The sequence below is a fragment of the Wasmannia auropunctata genome, unplaced genomic scaffold (assembly GCF_000956235.1).
Source record: "Wasmannia auropunctata unplaced genomic scaffold, wasmannia.A_1.0 LD334579.1, whole genome shotgun sequence".
NCBI lineage: Eukaryota > Metazoa > Arthropoda > Insecta > Hymenoptera > Formicidae > Wasmannia > Wasmannia auropunctata.
The window spans coordinates 935,312-957,385 of record NW_012028311.1 but is presented as its reverse complement, the minus strand read 5'-3'; the positions used below and the strand labels follow the sequence as shown (position 1 = coordinate 957,385).

The 22,074-nt window shown below is 41.3% G+C and overlaps 2 protein-coding genes across 6 annotated transcripts in view; one reads left to right on the top strand and one right to left on the bottom strand.

The window, feature by feature from the left end:
- The first annotated feature begins 5,042 nt into the window (after nucleotides 1–5,042).
- Nucleotides 5,043–22,074, top strand: part of LOC105458241 (5-hydroxytryptamine receptor 2A-like) — a 111,611-nt gene continuing 94,579 nt past the window's right edge. The window contains exons 1-2 of one of the 2 annotated variants that reach the window (XM_011703407.1): nucleotides 5,043–5,104; nucleotides 10,450–10,668. The gene's annotated coding sequence lies outside the window, so the exon portion shown is untranslated. Of the gene's footprint in view, nucleotides 7,784–10,449; nucleotides 10,669–22,074 lie in introns of both variants that reach the window. The other variant, XM_011703406.1, reaches the window with a different exon arrangement.
- On the bottom strand, nucleotides 12,397–16,306 carry LOC105458239. Of its 4 annotated transcripts, none has more exons than XM_011703402.1 (4): nucleotides 14,582–16,306; nucleotides 13,105–14,028; nucleotides 12,915–13,034; nucleotides 12,397–12,827 (listed from the first exon to the last, which is right to left on the bottom strand). In XM_011703402.1, the coding sequence occupies exons 2-4, from the start codon at nucleotides 13,122–13,124 to the stop codon at nucleotides 12,626–12,628; spliced, it is 342 nt and encodes a 113-aa protein (XP_011701704.1). In that variant the 5' UTR covers nucleotides 13,125–14,028; nucleotides 14,582–16,306; the 3' UTR covers nucleotides 12,397–12,625. The 4 variants fall into 4 exon arrangements, with proteins under 4 accessions (XP_011701704.1, XP_011701705.1, XP_011701706.1 ...); XM_011703403.1 differs by having other exon boundaries at nucleotides 14,596–16,306; XM_011703404.1 differs by lacking the exon at nucleotides 14,582–16,306 and having other exon boundaries at nucleotides 13,105–13,201; nucleotides 13,272–14,167.

The window sequence follows — 22,074 nt, the reverse complement described above, 5'->3', positions numbered from 1 at the left end:
TTTTTATTAGCTCAGCCCGGTCTGTCACGCGGAACTGACGTTCTGGCAACACGTGTCCTAACTTAAAGACGGTCGGAAACTTCTCTTCTAGAAGTTGCGTGTATTGGAAGCTCTATCAGTCGCGAACGCACATCACAGCGAAGAAAGTTTCACAATTCCGAGATTCCTTCGCCAAATCACAACAGCCTAAAGTCAACAAGTTACTCGTATTTGTGACGGAAGATGTTATTTATCGCAGTTTTACTCACAGGGGATATCCCGTGACTTTTAAACATAACTTTTATCAATTGATAAGTGAACATTTCAGTTCTATAAACTGCGCGCCGATTATCGTCGGACTTGGAACGCAATCCGCAATTGAAGCTGGAATAATAATATCACAAATTAAATCGATCGTCAATTTCAAATAATACTGATGCTAATGAGTATTCCAAAAATAACTTTTGTCATTTTAAAATTATGAATAAATTGCGAGATTGTATTTTCCATTTTGTTTTAATTAACCATTTTAATTATCTCTAGCGTTATTTTCTTATAAAAAGTTGACGCTGCGAACTAATAGCGCGAAGTTAGTAGCTCGAATAATGGTAGATCGATTTATCTTGCGACAATGAATGAAATATCGGGAGTCTTTACAGTGTGTCGGACTATTTTTAGAACATTACACTGGGTGGAGCGCGATCAGATGCATGGTCTGTTGCATGTGAATGCGCTTCCTATACGTTGAATATTCATGCAACAATCTGTAATTTGTGTCGAGCCAAAGGTCCGCACATACATTTGCAACCATCAACATAATTTTTCATCCAGCAATCCTCGAATGAAGCGATTTTTCCGAATCACGAAACTAATGAATTTTAATCATATCAAGCGACCTGCGTTCGTGCTTGCTTGCTTGCTGGGCGATACATCTGATTGCAATCTTGCGTGTGTGACAGAAAAATCTTTTATTAGAAGCTACGTAATTGCAATGCTTTGCAGCTTTTGATTGAACTGTCCGGATGCGATATAGAATGTTGGAAATAAAAAGTAAAAACTAAACGAGAACACATATACCACGTCCAATTTAATTCTGTTTCCAAATAACTTCGGTTACGTTAAATCATTTTAACTCGGAACGGACTTTTGTATTTACGAATGCAGGATAGATTCCATTAGCTTGAGCATCTATTGTGATGTAAATGTATTTCATTAAATGATAATTATATTCAACAAACCGTGACCTTCGGTTTCCTACCAAAATCGTCGATGACATTTCAAAAATGAACCAAAAAAAAACATTAACCCTCAATTTACTTCATGTAAATTCTCTCTCGGCAAAATCTTAATTTCAGATTTAATTTGGGACTTCGAGATATTTAGGTAATATTGAGAGTCGTACGTACTCAAATTCTCGCTAAACTTCCTGCAGCTTGATGCAAATTTCGCGGAACATCCGACGGCGCGCACACGTACATCCCTCACACATCGGCGAGGGCAAATGGCGTAAGCGTCGTAGAAGGAAAATTATCGGGGGAAGATGGTGTACATGTCGGATTGATAGAAGAACATTCTTAATACCCCAGGGGTGCCGGAAAGGCGCGCCGACACGAGAAATCTCTCAGGAGCCGCCGACAGTATCCCCGTTTTTCACGCGGCGTTTCTTGCGCTCGTGCACGCCCCGTATCTCTCTCTCAGCTGTTCTCGAATCTCATCCCGGGGAAATTAGTAGAACCGTGTGTTATATCCCGCCGTCCGTGCCGCTGTCGCCGAATCGAAACAGCGAAAAAACCAGCGCGCAGCTCGCCGTCTCGCCGCCGCGCCGTCTGGCAACGTTTCCTCGTCGACGCAGATGAGAAAACGATAATTACAGACTGAAAATACGGTAATACGGTTATTGTAACGAACCGAGAGTGTTAATTACCTAAAAGCTCGCCCCGCGCAGCCGTTTGCTCGAACGGGTGGGTGAGGTCGCTGGGAAGGAAAAAAAAATGCGGAAGAGACGACAACGCGCCGAAGATGGTTGGTCGGTCGACGGACAAACGAGCGAACGGTCGATTCAACGGGACGGAAAGAGGGAGGGTGCGAAACGGTAAGAGCCACCGCGCCGCGCCGCGGCTCTCTCCCGTTGAATTTCCTACTCTCTTACCCGTGCCTGCTCGTTCACCCTCCGGCTCTATCGATACCCGGTCGACCGATAGCCGGCGTATCTAGTTGGCGAGAGGACGTGCCGACCGGCAACCTAACGCCGCCGCCACCGCCGCCGCCGGCACGGACCAATGCCCAGCCACGTTTAAACAGGGAGAATTTCGAAACGTGCGGAGGGATAGTATCGATAATACGCTGTTATCCGTGTATCAAATCGACGCACGGTCGAATTCAATGGCATTACACGCTCTCTCTCTCTCTCTCTCTCTCTCTCTCTCTCTCTCTCTCCATCTATCTATCTATCTCTATCTCTCGACATCTCACGCTCTCGCACTCCATCGAGGAGCGGCTCTGTGGAGCGTACTTGAAAATACGCCGTTTGCGCCCGCAATTGGCGCGTATCCCCAATAAAAGACTTCCCTCGATGTCGAGATCGTGACTTTGTTAGTGAATTATTCCGTTTCGATTGCCCGTCGACCCGTCCGCCCCGCTATTCCTCGCGTGTGATGTACTAACCCGTAAGAGGATTTTGAATTAAGCCGTGTTATTTAATTTGTGATGAACTGAAAAGATGCGATTTTGTCATATAAAAGTAATAAGGACCTTGATGGCGGACATTTTCCACCGGACACTTTTTTTTCAGCTTCTTCTCTCCTCCGCCGTTTTTCTGATATATAAATCCACTCGCGTATGAATAGCGTACTGACAACGTATTGGTTCATAAGAGGTTGCGATACAATTTCATGATAAACGAGAGTACGGTCTGATTGGCGAGAATAAAGAAAATTATGTAAATCTCTCGCGCGTGTACATTTGATTCTATTATCTGTGTCGAATTTCTACCGAATAAAATGGAGATCCCTTACAGAAATCCAATTTAATACTCAAAATAAATTAATTAATCACTACCATCCAGTATTAAATTTCAGTAAGAAATGCACAAAAAAATTCTAAAATCAAAAGGAAAGATTGCGAACCACTGAGCATGTGAATATACTATTCTCTCTTCTATTTCTATATGCGCTTAAAGGGCAAAATCGCCTACGAGAGTCCATAGGGTAAAAGGACAATAAAAGGGTAGTAAAACGCAGAATTCTAAGAACTCTGGTGGTTCAAAGAGGGCTTTTGGTTGGAAGCGAAAGCAAAATAGCCTTTGTTGGTTTTCGGAACAATGAATACGAGAGGAGTTGTTTTTGGGAACCTGTGTCTTAAATATCTATAGTTTTAATGGAATAAAGCACATACGTTACATTTAAAACATACTTTCAATTTACCAAATCTAAATCCTGGTTTAGTTTATCTAAATCCGCTCACTCGTTTTTTTTTTCGTTTTTAAGAATAAGCGAAAGAATTTTAATAATGATAACGCGTTATAATATAATATTAACGCAAAAGTTTTGCAAATAAAGAATTTACATATGTAACGATGTAGCGCACTTTCGAAATATAAATTAACGCTGCATGAATCTCTGATTGCTCGACGGTGTTGCTTTTTTTCCAGCGCAAAGTCTGGGTCGCTTGTTATCGCGTCGCTAATGGGAACTGCTTCTTCCTGTTAAAGAGAAAATTTAAGAAGTTGCAAGGGAAGTTAACGTCTCGTCGCTGTGTTATACACTTTACTCATCTATTGTCTTTCTTGTTTATAAAAAAAAAGAGAATCTTTTATACCCCGCGTTTCGCGCATAAGACCTTCGTTTGACGTGCGTTAAAGGGAATCCTTTAGTATCGGCCAGGAGCAGATAAGAACGTCGGAATTTACGGCGCGTAAGCGACGCTACGGATAGCAGCCGGTAGACTGTCGTAATTATTCGAGAGCGTCGCAATTCAGACCAACATAAATATAATACTAGCTCGAGATTAACGATAAGCGAGTAATTGCACTCGCGCGGAACAAAGTACTTTCAATCCCTGAAATGAGACGATGCTAAATTTCCAAACGTCGCGAAGAGCATGGTGATAAATCCTCGAGATTATTTTCATTATTCTATTCATAAAATCCAGAAATAATTGCTATTAATTAATAAATTCTACGGTATTGGTTTTTCAATCAATCTGCGGTACGTATTTAATAGCTAATATTACTCACATATCTCAGATCATATTATCTCATATTTATTAGTTGTTTTTTTAGTTATCGTATATCCTTTTATATGCATGGAAATGTATAGGCTTTTTGAACTTGTAGTCACTTTACAAATTTCTTCCTACAATTTAATAAGTTAAAAGAGAAAAAGAGAGCGACGTTGATATAACAAAATTGCATTAAGAGTTAATCACGAATACCTACGATTGTACCTTGTAAGCTGCTTTGACATATCGGGAACTTCTTTCGGAAACGCGTTCATTATTTAAAGACACGATGGTGCGTATCGCGAAAATGTCATCGGCGAGAAACGCCAATTCGAAAATCGAGTCGCACCGCCGCCGTTGTCGTCGCCGTCGTCACGTTACCGTGCTTGGTCGTCGGAGATCAGTGATTTCTCGCGCGCGCGAGGGTGGCAAATCGAATCTCCGAGGACGTTCGCGCGATCAGAAGAAGATGGAAAAGCGAGGAAAAGTCGAAGGGCCGGGCTCGCCCGAGGGTATCGAGAGGTGAAGAGGTATAGAGAAAGCCAGCCGGTGAGGGAGCGAAAGAGGGTCGGAGGGCGGATGAGGGTTTGGGCGACGTGCGAGCGTACGGAGGAGGGGGGGAGAAGATCCAGAGGGAGCGGGGGAAGGGGTAGGTTGGATCGTCGGAAGGGTGACGAACGGGGAGGGTTGAATCGGCGCTTGCGTGGTACCCGGTCCTATCTACTTGTCAGCCAAGCAAAGCTGCCACCACCCCGGCACTTCGCCTCCTCTCTCTCTCTCTCTCTCTCTCTATTTCTCGTAACGGCGCCGCGCTACTCGATAACAAACTCTACAGTACCAGTACTGGCACGGTACTCCGGACCACCGGATCGCCCACTGTCCGTCGCCGACCACCGGTGGCACATCGGTAACGCAAACGAACGATAAGGATCGCGATCCACGCGACGATCTCGCGGCTACGCGCGCGAGATCGATTCGGAATTTACGTGCTCGATCACGTGTAATTTTCTCCGCGTTATTCTCACGAGAGAACGAGTGCACCGGTAGATCCTCCGACTCTCGCGTTTCTTCATTCTCCTCCTTCTCTTCCTTTTCCCCGGAAAGATCCTCGTGTGATATACGCCTTTGATCGGAGCGCGCGTCAGGACGCGCGTGTCGATTGACCGCGCGATCGACGAGAGCTGACCGAGGCAACTTCGAAGAGTTTCTTCCTTCCTTTTTCTAATTTCTTCTCCTTCGTTCTTCCAATTTAAAACTTTGCGTCACGTTTGCGATCCACTGAATCTATATATTTGTTTCCAAAAGTTTATATAATCAATTAAGAAAGTTCCAGTTGTGATGATTTGATACGTTTGCATATCCAGCTCGCAAAGTACCCGAAAATTAAAATTGCATCTTGTTCCCCGTTTCTCAGGTAGATAAATGAAACTTTCAAGCACGAATGTGGATTCAGTGGATGCAGACGTTATTTGGCGGAGCCAGGGCTAAATTTCCTACGGGCTGGTTTCACCAACGTCGATTAACGCAAACCGTGATTGACTGAGGGTCGGTCATAGTAACGTCGCTTAGGGCTCTGACATCGGTTAAGTCAATTTTCTCTCTCTCTCTCTCTCTCCCTGTTCATATCGTAGGTAGAACTATAATCTACAAAGAGATAGCCAATCGCCGAGCCAGGTTTACTCGACCTACATGATTGATGCAATTCGGCCCAATTCCGTTCTACGTCTACGTTACAAAGTGGGATGAATGACGTGATGATTAAGCGCACTCGCGCGAATATTCCCATTGACAACATGCCAAAATCATAATCTGTATTACAACTGACGCGATCTGCAGAATGGAGGATTAATTGAATTACGATTTAGCATTAATCAACAAGTCTATAAAACTCGGTTTTTGAGAACTGAACTCTCAGCAGTTGCCCGCCCCGAAAAAAAAACGGTCGACGGCACGGAGATCGTCCGTCCACTTTCCCGTTCTCTTTGTGCGCCGTTGGTTATGGTGTATAACTTGTTGCTCGCGGGCAAACGAACGTGCAGTGACCGCGGATTGCAATTTTACATCTTCGGGCCGGTCAGCGATGGCAGATTGCCATGCCCGTTTTCGGGAGAGAAGCCTTTTTTTTCCTCTAGTTACGTTCCCGCCCGTCTCCGTTCGATTCGGAACGATAAAAGTGAAGAGCCGTCGACGCGCGTCTGTTGCTCGGTGAAGTGAAGAGGACGGGAGAGGAAATGGGGGGCAAAGAGAAGAAAGAGAAAGGAATAGAGCAGAAATATCGTAAAGGATATACGGGATATCCCGATCCCATCCTACTGTCGTCCGACCTTCCTCGTTATTTGCGGCTTAGGACGGCTGCAGAGTAAACATAGTCGTCGCGACCATCCTCCGATATTTGCCGCCGCGATTATCCCGCTTTCTCTCGCGAGATCGTGGATATTCGCCATGACGACCTCCCCTCGATCACCGAGCCGAGAGCTCGATCGCCAACCGATTACCCCATCGGCCGGGAATCAGAATCAAATTGAAAAGTTCGGAACTGTACCACTCAAGTCTCGAAATCTCGATCTCTTCCCTCGCGAGAGTTCGAATCGACTATGGGATATTATCCGCTGATCGAGATTATACCGCGGAAATGAAGTTCCTCTCGATTTAGGATAATTTCCAACTCAGGCGATCTCGATGTCGATCGCCCTTCGAAAGCCGTGATCGACATCGAAGAAAAAGTGGAGTTTGCTTCGCAATAAGGAGATTAGCTAGAACGAAAGAGAGAGAGAGAGAGAGAGAGAGAGAGAGAGAGAGAGAAAGAGAAAGCGCCTTGTTCTCATAAACATTAATTAAAATTAATCGTGACTCGACTCAATATGCTGCTGCGCTCTTCAGAAATAAAATTAAAAAACACAGAAAGGATCGCTGAAGTCTTCGTTCGCGTTCAACTAATATTCCAAAGCGATCAATCTATGTTATCTACAACGAAATCTACTAATGTCGATAACGGTTCTCGTTTCGCGGCAGACTTCATTCGCGTGTTCTAGTGCTTACACTCGCTTTGTGCTTTCTTTCTCACGCACAGGGAAAATTCGATTTCGCGGGACGGTGCGATGGGATGACAAATTGAATTTTTCTCAGTTGTCCTGTACCAATCCCGGAGGGGCTCACAAGGTCCGTCCTCACGAAGGGTTTTATTTATTAAAAAAGGGCCGAGTCTCGTGCTAAGGCGCGCGCATCTCACCGACTGACACTCGATTTCAGGGAGCGAGTCGCGAACGCGATAAATTGACCGAGTAAACAGGACGAAAAGCTCCTTTGCGGTTTTCCCGTCGCCATCCCTCGACGATCCGAGAGAAAGTGTGATGAGAATTAACTAATTACTGTGCTAAATGCGAATGGACTTGTACTTTTCAACGTATTCTTCTCGACAGAGAGCGTGCTTCTCTCGTGAGACGTGAATAGCCGAGTGTTCGCCACGGAGATTAAGTAGTTACGGATCGTATTGGTCTGACCGTGACCGCCTTTTTCCACTGCTTAAAATTCTGCCGCCGACCAGCCGCGACTTTCTTAACGAAGTTTGATAACGTGGGAGGATTAAGTAAGTATGATTAAGTAGCTATCGATAATAACGAGATTTAATTAATACCTTCTCCTCCATCGCGGTTTTTGTAGATATTAAATATTTATTAGAATTTTAAATGACGTGTCGCGGATGCATTGAGCAGACGTAAGTAAGAGCCTTCTTCGAAAATATTTTTTGGCGTAAATTTAAATTATTCAGGATTCTCATTCTGTTTACTGCCATTTTCAACAAATAAGAGAGCTGAATAAGAATTTTTTTTCCATCGAGTTTCGATTGTTCTGCAGATCGGAGGAAAAGTCGTGCTTCTACTTTCAAGGTTTCGCCAGTAATAAATGAAGTCTCTTTCTCTCCTTTTTAATAGCGACTATGCCATAAAATTAAGAAAAATAAAGTATTCAGGGATCGCTTCGAATACACCTCACTTCTAACTTTACAGCGCCGAGAACTTTTGTTAGCCGCTTCTTGTGTCTTGGCAAACTGCACGAGTTAAACAGTTACGAATTGCTTACACTCAACGGTACTACCCGTATTTCTCCCACGTCCCAAATCCCGTCGCCGATTTGTAACGTCCTTTATTGCGAATGGATTTCGGGAAACAATAAAATCTCAAACTGTTACGCTCTCCACTGGGTGAAACTAATTTTTCTATCATTTAGAGCTCCGCCATGAATTCCCTTTAAAGCCGCGCAGCTTCAGCAAAAACTATGAAAAAAATTGAGTAGTTAACGATTAAAGTTCGTACATCGCAATACTTTTCATCACTTTATAATTTTTATTTTATTATTGCAAAATTTTCAAAAATAATTACATACGATAAAATATTAATTATTGTTATTAATTATTATAGTATTTTAATACATGTATATATATATATATATATATATATATATAAATTGAGTAATTAAAGATTAAAGTTCGTACATACTTTTAGTTATTGTTATTAACTAGTATCTTAATATACATATATATATATATATATATATATATATATATAAATTTCTACAGTCCATAATATCTATATTTTCGTGTGAATATTATAGAAATTTTAAAACGAGACGCAATTGTCGATAATAGCCTGCAGAAATACTTTATAATTTCTCATAAAAAAATTTTCCTCTCATTCCAGCCCAATTCCTTAATTTTTCAAGCAAATAAAGAGATGCGAGCACTGTGTGCTTCTTCGGGTAGATTTAATTCGCATTCTTCTTGCCACTGATTTGCGACGCTTTTTCGACCGCAGCAAACATTCCGAAAAGCTATGAGAACTTAGAAATTACGAACCTCTTCGAGTGAACCTAACGCGTATATATCTTTCAGGATCCTTAACGTTGGATTCTTTCATCCGAGTTTCTACTAGAAACGCTTGAAAATTCTTACATTTGATTTTTGGAAAGTACCGAAGCGTGTTTCACAAAGTTAAAAGTAGAAAATCAGCCAAACATGATCTTTCTATTCCAAGACTTTTATACATTCCGATGTCAAGCGAGAAAAGAAATCTTAAAAGATAAATATCGGGCAATTTATAACAGACTTCTCAATTCGTGTTTCTCTTTGTATTTTCCTCCTTCTTTTTTTAATTGTACTTTAATTTAAAATAAATACTCATAAAAAATGATAATCAGATACCATCCATCGTTCCTTCCTCTGCTTTCGTTATTTACATATCAAAATTTCAAAGACTCAAAGTAAAAACTGTGTTCTTACTCGAGTATATATTCCTCTACATTCATCCAAATCCTTTACTTTTCCTCTCAATTAATTTTTCAATGTCCAGCAATCTCTCGAGCAATTCTCCGAGGGAACATTTTCTCGTTTTCGACCCCTTGTAGATACATTGCTTACCGGGCAGCTTTCGAGGCCTTGTTGCGCGGTAGCGACGAAAGTTGGTTTCTCCCTTCGGGAAGATGATTATCCAAGAATGGATTTCTGTTACACGCTTTGTTTGTTCCTTCCCTAAAAACGTTGGTTCAGCCCGGCGACCGTTTAATTTTCCCTCGGTAACGCCGCGCCGATGTCGGCAATTTCCGAAAAGATCGTTAACACGGATCGTCAATCCTCCTTTGTGCTCGTCGCCGATAGAAAGGAGTTACGATCTTCTTATCGCAAGCAACTAACGTGACACCCTGTCGGGGCGGGCCGACATGAGGACGCATACGGAGTTCAATCAGAAATAGCGGGCTTGGCAATCTTCGCAAGGTTCCAAATCATCATCGTAGTATTTTCCCTGTCCTCCCTTTCCCTCTTGTCTTTTTCTCCTTGTTTCTCCCTCTCGCTTCAATATCGAAAGAACGACAGGAGGAAAGGAGGGGCAGGACGAGACTAATTGAAAAGCCGACGCGGGGATTAAAGATTTCCCCGGGACCCGCCCTTTTCTCTCGCAGTGGCAACGGCAGTGGCGCTTAACTGAAATTACGTCAACTGGCGAGTGCGGTTGCACATTATCGACCGACGTAATTGGGTATTCGTTAGAAATAAATGGCCGTTAATGCAATTTTCGGCAGGTCTCTCTCTCTCTCTCTCTCTCTCTCTCTCTCTCTCTCTCTCTTTCTCTCTCTCTCTCTCCTTCCTGCTTTTTCTATTTTTCTTTGTTCACTCCCGTCAATAATGCACACTGATCCAAGTCACCCTGACTAAAACACCATAAACCCAATGGAGCACATGGTACCTTTCCTCTTTCGCAGTAATGACCGGATGATTTAATCATTTACTGCACCGACGAGAATCACGGAGACGCTAACACGCTAACGGAGGGAAGACCCGCTGCAAATCATCGTCGCGAAAATCGAGCACGTCGTCGTCGCTGCGGTCTCATCGTTATGTCCCAGCATCGTTAACACCGAAGACAGTCTTGTGATAAATTTCCGGCACATAGCGAAATAAATTGCATCGTGGATCATCAGGTAGGTTCCTTTCCCCTTTGAACCTTATTTCGTAAAATCACGAGACTTGCAATAGAGAGGAAAAGGAGAGTACAAGATTCTCGTTATGTTTCCAATCCTAACGAATCTCAAGGTATAAAATTAAAGTCGTGTCAATTTGAATTAAATAGACCGAAAGCTCAACATTTTTATATTTTCTGAAAATAGAATCGCATTTCTACATTTTAAATTTCAATTCTATCTTCACATCCATACGACAATCAAAATAACTGATTATAACAAGAGCTCGAGACGTGCTAGTCGTTGTCTAATATTCCAAGTCTTATGTGATCTCACGAAATGCGGTATTACGTTAAAATTTCCTATCACGTCTCCACGTGCACATTTTATGGCGGTTAACTCGATTGTTGTCAGTATACCAACGATACTTTTGGAGCGATCTCACGCTATAATGGCGGTCGTGTAATTATCTGCGATGCGTACTGCATTTAATGTTGTTTGGATGTCAATGCCGCGGGTGGAGGGGCAACGGGGATTGGTAATTGTTGTTTACAACGCACCGCCGCGCGTCATTGTACTATGATGACGGCGTACCGGTGCATAGTGAACGTTGCGCTGATGGGAATTGACGGATTTTATTAGCGATGCGGAAGGGAAATTGATCAAATTGTCAATTGTCACGTATGGTTTATCCAGCGTACAGAACAATTACAAAAAAAAAAACTGTTCGTACAACGTTTCGTGGCAGAGTCACACGCTGAACAACATCACGGTAATCCAAAATACAGACAAAAGTACTTTTTTTTTATTAAATTACTCGACATAATTATTACGTGGCGATTCGCCATGATTTTCATAATTTTTTCCATTCCTCTATCGCTATCGCTATTATGTACGCTCGTTTATGTTTTAATGCACGTCGCAGTCTTGATATTTCAATGCAGAATTAATTGCAGCGCGGAATGGATTTCGCCATCGCAAACAGCGATCGGCTTAAATCCGGTTTACGCAAATAACCCGATTCAATACACTTTGGCAAACAATGAAATGCCATATACAACTGCTATATATTTTTAGGATTATTTCGACGATCCGCCGCGAATGTTTTCCACGTGTTGTTCCGCGTGCATCGACGACGGAAAATTATGCGATTAACCCGCGTGAAAGTACGATTAGAGTAACTGCGCGGGGCCGCATGATCTCTCAATTCCCGGGAAATTCAATATTCTAACGTCGTAGAAGTGGCCCCCAGTATCTCCTAATGTCAATATGTATTATCGCAGCTGCTCGCCTATGTATAAGGGTTGGGCACGTATCTTTTGCGCGCGGCGTACGGTTCTTCGTGCTTATAGCCGGGGATACGATAGTCAATATCGTCTAGGTAGATTAACGATCGAATCATTCACACTAGATTGATATTATATTTGACTTCCTTTATCCGATCCCACGCTGCCACATTTCATCCCTCGCTGCATCACGGCGACAGGGAATTCCGCGCGCAGTTAATAAGTAATAGCAAAGTCAAAGAGATAAGCCAATAACTGGCACGCGCGATCTTGTTAAATCCGAAAGTTTGCGCTACGCCCACATTTCAACGCTGCTCTTTATTAACTTCGCATGCACGGAAAAAAATTTACACTGATACGCTATTCTTGAATGTATATTAAACTTGAATCACAAGATTTGCACACGTTATTAAAAATAATGTCTTTTTCGTATGGCATAAAATGTAAATGGAAATGTAACTCGTTACATCGTATGTCCGATATATTTCTTTCATTGCACACTTGTACACATAACGTCGTGTAAAAAGATAATGGAAACGCGTTCGATATTTTTATGTACGAATAACGCCATTACAACCTGTAATAAATGATAGACGCGGGCGACGTCAACGTCGAAAACATTTTTGACACGCGCTGCGAAAAGCGCGGAGCAAATTTTTGGGGACGCGGAAAATAAACTGCCTGAACCTTTTTTACGCTTTGAAATCCAGTTTTTCCGCGTGCGGCGCGAGTACAAATGTATCTCGGTTGAAGTATCTTCCGTGACGTAGAGGTGCAAAGCTTATCCGTTCCGGGGCAGCTTTTGGTATTAATCTGACTGGGCATAAATCTCTCGCTAATCCAACGTAACGCTGTAACCCCGCGGGTAGCGCTACATTGACGCTGCCGTTGTTGCTGTAGCGGGAAATACGGAACTTGTTGAATACACGTATTCGAGAGGTCCGCAGTTACGGGGGAGCAGTTCGGAGTACTCGCGATTACCCATCCGCTTTTACAACCGGTCGATCGACCCTAAGTGCTCCCTTTAAAGGGAGAAATCGAGCAATTCGCGGATCGTGCGGTACGACTAATTTACATTTTAACCGGCTCCCAGATTCTCCCCTGAAAAAAATAATTGCGTCAATTCTTTTTAACAACCCGAAAAGACTGCTTTGCAGATTATCTGTCTTACATTGAAGAGAGAAAATCCATGATGTTCGTACGTTCTACGAAGATGATTTTTCTCGTAAGAGATGAGTTGATGCAATCGTCCACAATTTACCAGTCATCTTGACTTGTCATTAATTATAAGATCGATAAAGTGTAAATATCTTATCGGTCTTCGTCGTTATAACGTACCTATTTTCAGCTAGACCTTTGCACCTTAAATCACTCCGCATAAGGTGCGGAATAATTCAGACGCGACGGCTTTTTGCATTTGCAGGGACAGTAACGGTTTTCACGAGGGAACGAGGTCGGACGGAAGCACCGGAATTTTTCCGGAAATTTTACCGCGACGATCTCCGTCGCACGTGACGATTGAATTTGCACTCACGGTCGTCGGAAGCAGTCGCGCGGCGTTTGCAGACTAAACCGAGCAATCTAAAATTATAGGAGCACCTGGACGGCGATGTTACATACGGGACAGATAGAGAGGAATATTTTATCTTTAACGGCGCGCGAGCGCGCGGGCGTCGTCATTAATTTTCTTTCTACAAGGGCCCAGATACCGTGGAGCGCTTTAACTCCACGTTGAAAATACAAAGCCGGACATCGTGTCATTATCACGTGCGCCAGCGAGTCACCGCAGCCGGACGTCGTGACGTAATCTTTTACCCTAATAAGTTAACACTCGCCGTTGATTGATGTTTATTTCGGGGGATGGTACGCCGTAACTGGCTTGCGCGTTAATTATCGGGACTTCGCCCTACATTTCGCCTCGCGGAAATAATCCGCGGCAGCTCGTTTCCGGTTTCGGGGCGGAGAAGAGTAAGGGGCGCTACGGCTGGCCAGAAGCGCATCTCGTAACTTAATTAGCGGGAGGAGCTGAGGTCTTTTTCCATCCGCTTCGATCATTTGCCGGATACAGAGGATTGTACAAAGTGAGGCGTTCCGGCTGCAAATTGAATCTTTCGTATCCCGATTTCATTTCTATTTCTTGACAGGATAATTCGAACTTTTTGCGCTGGATATAAAATACTATTAGCCTAAGTATTCTTTTTATTCTTTCCTCTATTTATATCTATTTTTCTGTTATATCTCGAATATTCTTTTGTTATCACAATTTGTAAAAATTTACACAAAATATTTAGATGCTGCTTTAAAATTAATGTTGTGTAATAAAGCTAAATATTTATATCTCTTTTTTTTTTATATTCCGCTACATTACATTTCGCTTGCCCATGCCCGAGTCTCTATATCCTTCCATAAATAATATCCTCCTGTCCTACATTATTATGCTCTTCGACTTTCATCACCGACCATAAATCTCTTAAGAGGAACTCCACGTGAGAGAGCCACTCATGAATTAATTATTTTTTCGCATTCAGTAGCGCAAATATACATCTCGCTGCCGCACAAATCGAATAATATCCTTTTTTTCAATGCAACACACACAAATCCGGTGTTTCTAAACGGGAAAGGCACTTCACCTGTCTCGTTTCACCTACTTGTACATTCTAACCTGGGACCCCTCGAAACCCTCGGGTCGCACTCGAATGGTCTGTGCGACAACACCGACCCGATCCAATTGAATATAACCGAATGGCGAACGCGTCACCGACGGGTAACGACGGGAGAGATGTTTTCTCTGGGCGTTGGAGAAACGCCGCGCCGCTCGTGCTGCTGCGTCCTCTATTTCGTGTAAAGCGATGTAAAGTATATACCACGCCGGCTTCAAGTAGTGTGAGATTTTTAATCTTGGGAAGAGCTCCGTCCTTCCGGATGGCACACCGGCGGAGAATACTGTGAAACTTTATCAACCGTAGCTTCGGAGAGATGGGCCGTCGACGTTACTTACAATTCCCCGTTATTAATTGCTACGTCGACGGTGGATTATAATACGTCGGGCTGCTATTTAATTTAGCAAATGTTTAACCGATAATTTTTAACCAATAATTACGAGACATCCGTTTTCATGTAGATATATCGACTTTTACGCAAAGTTCACGCCGTACTTCAAATAAACGACCTTATTGCGAATCTTTCATTAGCATTGAAATAAATGAATGCAGCACGAAGGCATTGCATTTCATTAGTTTTGCGGCAATATATATCTTGGCGTAAATTAATTTTAAAAATACGAATTATACGCGCCATCTCAGTAGATGAAGAATGTATTAATAAATTCGCGAAGATTTAAAAAGATTTTCCACATTTTCGCAAGTTTCTTGCTTCAAAGGAGAAAATGTAATATAATATCATTTTCATAAATGAAAGAAAGACAAAGGACAAAACTAATTAATTTATGTTGGAAAACACGTTACTTAAATTTTCTTAAGACATCAACAGCTCTAAGCATTGTGAAAGATAATCGTTTAAACAATAAAAAATAATTATAAATTCTTTGATATAAAAGTGGATAAGACTAAAGACACCAAACTTAAAATTAAACCTCAATATTAAGCGACATTGTGCATTGAAAAGTGAATTTTAAAAATACTTATCATCCAAGACCTTTTATCAACCAATCATAATTCTTTTACTGCCCACGGAATAAAACAGATTTTATTCCAAGGAGACCGTATAAAACGTACCGTGCTGTATTATGCAAATCTGCCACTTAATCCATTTGTTAGAATATTAACGTGCTTCCGCTCCGAATAGACGCGGTCGAGATTCTAAACGTGAGAGAATATACCACCCACGCGGCGGTGCTGCATCCGTGATCGCTTGTATATTTAAAATTGCCGTGCGGGACTTTACGCCTCATTCGCAAATCATACGGGAATGAATTTTGCGGGCGCTCGACACTTCCGCCAATAAAAGTGGCAAAAAAATAAAAGCGGCAAGGCGCACAGCGACGCGATAACGACGACGACGACGACACGCGAATGCCACCCAGGAGATATACCGGAGATATGCCTTAACGTACACTTCCGACGTTCCGTCTTGCAAAATATGCAGTTAGATTTTCCAGCGTGTCGCGCGGAAATCTTTCAAGCACCGCGTAAAACTTTATCGCGATCTCATTTTCCATCAACCACATTTTCGCGCTTTTGCGCTGACGCATTTTCCCACAAACGTGCACACTGTTCAATTCGCATCTGCCTCGATTCGCCCGCGGGTGCGAAACGACCGCAGATGGGACGTATCAAAATTAAATAAAGTCTATATCAGACAGTTTTCTCGAAAATGCGTAATTCTTGATTAAAAATAATATAGTAACTAAATATAGAGAGGAAAAAGGGAAAAAATTGATCACAAAATAATACACAATGAAATATTTATATATAAGCTTATTCTAGTAAAATTAAATTTCAATTTCAATTAAATAAATAATGTAATAATGTAAGAAATATAGATTTTATTTATATTTCTTACATTATTACATTATTTATTTACTTGAAATTGAAATTTAATTTTACTAGATATCGCGAAATGTGAGAAACATGAGAAATAAGATGACTCAGAAGATGTAACACTTAAACCATTTTTCTGAAATAACCGGGATCATGATACTGAATTAAGCTATGAAAAATTTATATTTATATTCTGGAAACTCTTATTTATTCATACAAATTTAAAAAATTGAACTTTTAACATTTCAGACTATTGGAAAAAATTAATAACAAATATTCCTGCAAATGTAGCACGTATATCCCCGACGCGAGTAAGATGCCGCCTTCTATATGTAGGAAAATGTCACAAGCAATTAAATAGTGTATGACGCAACTTGTTTTGCTTATCTACAAAGTTCACAATCGAATTTCACTGCACGTCTCTTCTTCTCGTACATTTATTATATGTAATCAAACATTTCCCGTACACAGTATATAATCTATTACGCTTATTTGATAGCTCGGAATTAAGATGTAATAATCTCTGACTGTGGAATAAAAAAAACTGTACGCGACAGAGCGTGCTGCCAGCCATTAGGAATTTTAATTAGCGGAAAAAGTTGAATTAGCACAACGTGCGATGCGAATTACGGGCAATAATTTCTCGCTCGCGATCTCGCCGCACCGTCGCGTCGTCGCAGTCGAACGGGTAGCGTGTATATCCCGTTATGGATGCGGCTTGTAAAATTCGCGGAAAAAAAATCCGCCCGAGATTGCACGCCGGGAACGTTAATTGATAAAACTAATCACGCCGTTCGCGCGCAACCACGGCGCAACAATTGGACGGTTTTTTCACTCCCCCTCTTCCCTCCCCTCCCCTCCCGCCCCACTCCCCGGAGACTTTACCGTGGTTTTTTGTCAATTTTGAGTTAAGAGTAGATGATGAGTGCGCACGTGTAAAGCCGTTTTGATGTAAAATGGAACTCGACTAAATGGACTCTGGCGGTGTAATCGGGCCACGGTCGTGGCGTTTGTTTTGCAGGATACCTCCGCCGCCGCCGCCGTTGACGTCACTGTACTGACGCTGTTAGCGATATATCGGCAACACTAATTTCATTCAAACTCAAAGATATTGTTGAGACAATATTATTGTTGAAGCAATATAAATGAGCGAAATGTGTTTATAAACGTGTTTTTACGAATTTTCCAAAATACGACTAAACACAAGGTAATTATAATGTTATTACACTATTATCACACATTTGTACCTACATTATGAAAATCTCCAAGTTTCCAATCTTAAAAAATCAGATAATTGATTTTTCAAATTAATTCATACACCATTGTTCCTTTTCCGCATATATGAATCTATTTATCCTCTCGCGCAGTTTAACTAATTTGCGTCGGAGGATTACTTCGAACTTTAAAAAGCGTTAGGCACGAGTCTTCTCTTGAGTTTAGAAAATTACTTACAGGCAATTCAAAGTTCTTTTAACGTTCCCCCTTTAAAAAAAAAGTGCCTTAAATTACGTGCGGTCTTAAAACGACACGTCAATTTTTACGTTCGCGCCTAGACACGGCCGATCGCGTCTGTAACGGAAGCGAGATGGGGATTTAGCAGCCTCCGTCATTAAAGTTCGAAGTTCATTAGAGGTTCTCCGGCGCCGGCGGAATAACTTTCCCCCAAGTTGTTACACTGTTCGCCGCCCTCTTGTGCGCCTCCCGCCCGTCTTCCCCCGGAGGACTTAAAAGTCTTGTTCCCGGCGTTGCTCCTCTTCTAAGAGGATACCTCCCTCCCCCCCTCGGCAATGTCTTTGGCGTGGGTCATGTCATGTTAATGACACGTTTCCGATCGCTTTCGTCGAGAGAAATGTCGACGAGGAGCGTCGAACGCGCAACGGGATTAGGGATTGAGTTTAACGTTCGCCTCCCCCCTCCCCTCCTTTTTCTTTTTTTTTTCTCGAGAGGGCGATGTCGCGACGGAGTGATGTAACACCAGGTGTCAGCCGACGGTTCCCGTCTCCGTTTGAAAAGGATATATAGATTCGCCTTTGAAAACTAATAAAGCCTAATCTAGATTTATAGAAAGCGCGGCGGCTCGGAGAACATCACCTCAGACATCGCGATGCTCGTCGCAGACGTGTGGCCCGGATCTAGAATTTGGGCGAAATTCTGTCATAGCGAGGAAAACGTAACAATGCGTTTACAACGTGATACGCGCGTATGAACTCGTCAGTTAGTATGATGCACGCGCAACATGCACGTCGACTGTACATTTTCCGTCACGACAGATGCATTCGTAGAACACGCGCAATTGACAGATTTTAGAATTTCTGTAAACCGGATAATTCCATGGGCGATATTTTTTTTTAGGATGGCCGTAGAGCTTTAACGTCGATACAGCGCATTTGTTAATTGGGACACCACGCAATTTTACACAACCGGACTCTGTAAGATATAAAAATATATCATAAAACATACATAAATCTGTAAAAATATAACGAAAAACATGATATCTCTGAAAGTGCTGTTTATTAAGCTGTTAAATAAAGTAGATTTCGTACTTTCATTTTAAATAATAAGTTTAAATAATAAATAAAATAAAATCTTGTTACGACTGTTTTTTGTAAGCGGTAAAATTTCATACGGAATAGAATATACCTATATTTAAATAATATGTCGTTAAAGAGAAATTTAGAAAATTTTTAATGCACGTAATATTCCGCCAATAGGAACCGCCAGTTGTCGTCCATCGTCACTGCGCGTTATTATTACGGCACACATTACCAATGAACGAACGTTTGAATTTCTGGAATAAAATCGCGCGCGAACGGACGGACGTTGACGTGCATTTTAATTAACGTCACTTCGCGACGAAATAATCTACTTTTTTTCCTTTTTTTTTTTTAAATCTCTATTATTGTGTCGCGTACAGTTACGATCGAAAGCACCGTGGATTTTTGGCGCCGTGGTTTTCGGCCGCGTTTACGCGACGCGTCCGAATGCGTTCATCGATCATATACGAGAGAGTTAAATGCACCGGTGTGTCGCCCCGCGCAATTTGACAGGGCAGTGCTTTCGGAAAATCGATTTGCCGGTAACATGTGGGTCGATGTCACCTGCAACGTGATGCCGCATCAGCCGTCATAGACAATTTATTACCGGCCTTCCCCAAAGACCTTTTCATCGATACGGAACTTACCGTGGCGTGCATCGCACATTGCACGTCGTACGCAGGTTTCGTGGTTGCGCATTCATTTTGTCTCTTTCTCCCGTTCTTTCGTCCAAGCGATTCTTTGGAAACGTAGATCATAACAATTGTGTCGTTTCACATTCTCGTTGAGGTGACCGGCGCGAATCCGGGCCGGCTCGGTCTCCAGATATCGCTTACTAGGCGGAACGAGAAAAACTTACATCCTCGACAATGTAAAACGTCGGTAAAACTGTGTCGCGAGCGTTTCGGAGGGCTGCACTTTTTAGCGAGATCGTCGGGGCACGACCGACGTATGTCGAAGCAAATTTATGGGCCAATCCGCTGGAGCCATTAATTTTGCATCTCGATACGACACACGGGGAGGCTTTCTGTTTGTAACGTAAATGTAATTCGCTCGATGTGGGAAGAGTAATTACTTAAATTGCACAATTACAATGTTCGTTTATTCCTGATGTGTAAATAGGCGAATATTATTAATTTATTTTAATAAATTTAAAAATTAAAAATATTTATTTATAAAATAAATTTTCTAATGATTAAATACGATTTTTAAGTAAATATTATATCTACCATAATTCGATTGACATTATATATATAATACGCGTCTTATCTCCTTTTTGTATCTATTCATCAAGAGACATTTATCAAAATAAACTTCTTGCAGGACGTCACAAATATCCTACGTGATTAATCGGTTCTCTAATAGCGACTTATTTTTACGTCGAAACAACACCCGTCTTAACTCGAACCATTAATTTTGCGGTCACGTGTTTTAATAATCGTGGATTTTTTAATTATTTTTCAGCACAATCCTGCCGCGTTGTATTTTTATTCTCTTATTGTAAATTCTAATGTCATTTATTAAAGAGAACGAAGGGCGCACGTTGAAGTGGGTTAATCTAACGTGTGTCTCTCTCTCTCTCTCTCTCTCTCTCTCTGTCTCTCGTATACGTAGATAACAATTTCATTCGCATTCTCCTGGATCTCGCTGTAGAGCATCCCCGATACGCGTGCGACAGCTCGACGAAGCTTTATCTTTCTCCCCAAGTTTGCAACGGGTCACTTTTATTCCCTTTAAGAGTAACCAATATGGATAGTTTATTGACCTGTCATTAAATGACAGAGATGGATACTTTCCGCTGATAAGATTTTGAGATTGTTGCACGTAGGTGTGCGTAACGTACTCCTACATTGTAAAATCGCCATTGATCGACTAAAACATGTGCCGCCTATCGCAATTCTTTCGATAATTATAATTTGCATTTTATTACTTCGCGCGCACGATAAAAACAGCGTAGGCATAAATATCGGAATATTGAACAATATTACGAAATATATATCGCGTGTTATACATATTTGATGAATTTATATAAATTTCTCTTCTTACACATATACATTTTTAAATATTGCATTTTGAAGGTTTTACTAGATAATTAAAACTTTTGTTACACACGGCCTGAGAGAATATTCTAATATTAATAAAATATAATATTAATAAACTCTCTGGTATGTACATTTATTGACGACTAAATAAAATAATTACTGCAATAAAAGGACTATATTGTAATAGAAAGGTTATTAAATTATTAAATTACTGTTTTTACATCGTTACGTTCTATCAAAATTTCATCAAAATTTTATACGTATACTAAATTGAAATCATGTATCGATATTTTGCAAATCAACATTTGTTCTAATAAATTATTTAATGTAATATCAATGTTTTACAGTATTACATTGCTCTTATTCTGTGCACGCATAGAGGTGACTTGCAGTAGTTTGTCGGCAACAAGCAGCAAGGCAACAGCCATTCTTTCCGAATGGCTTATAGGAAAGGCCGCTTTGCAGATTATTAAAAGCTACCGTCAACTCAGATTCCGTGTGACAGATAGGAAATGCCTATAGCCGTTAGCGTTCTCCATTTATCAAAAATCGTACACGCTACGTCAATCTCGGAAATTGAGGCATCCGTCAGTACACGTCTTTTCCACGGAATACTTTAAAATATCTACAATACATCGTTTGCATACATCTTATTTTATGCGTTCATAACGCATTTTATAAGGTGCATATATATAAAAATAACTATATCCAAATCAAATCATCCGACCTGGGTGAATATAGACTTTGATTTCCGTAAGAACGATAAAAATCTAGCATTGGCAAAAATATTTGGTATGAATTGGAAATCTGGATCAATCAAGTAAGTTAAAAAATGAGCAAATCAAATTTCTTTTAGAAATTATCAGATGGACATAGATAATTCCTTCCTATTAAATATACTAAAATTTCTTAATATAAAAATACTAAAGAAGATAGTCCCAAAGTTTTCTGACTGGAACAATGCAGGCAAAAACTGCTAAAAACAATAATATTATTAGATGTGTGCGAATCCAAACATTTGCATGGTCGAATCGAATCGAATCTGAATCAAATTTTCTACAGATTT

Bases quoted from the DNA above. Each gene is read 5' to 3' on its own strand.
- LOC105458239 (XM_011703402.1), bottom strand. From the start codon at position 13,124: ATGGATTTTCTCTCTTCAAT. The intron at 13,035-13,104 runs GTAAGACAGATA...TATTTTTTTCAG, and splicing joins ATGGATTTTCTCTCTTCAAT to GGGAGAATCTGGGAGCCGGT. The intron at 12,828-12,914 runs GTAATCGCGAGT...TTCCCGCTACAG, and splicing joins CCGGTTGTAAAAGCGGATGG to CAACAACGGCAGCGTCAATG.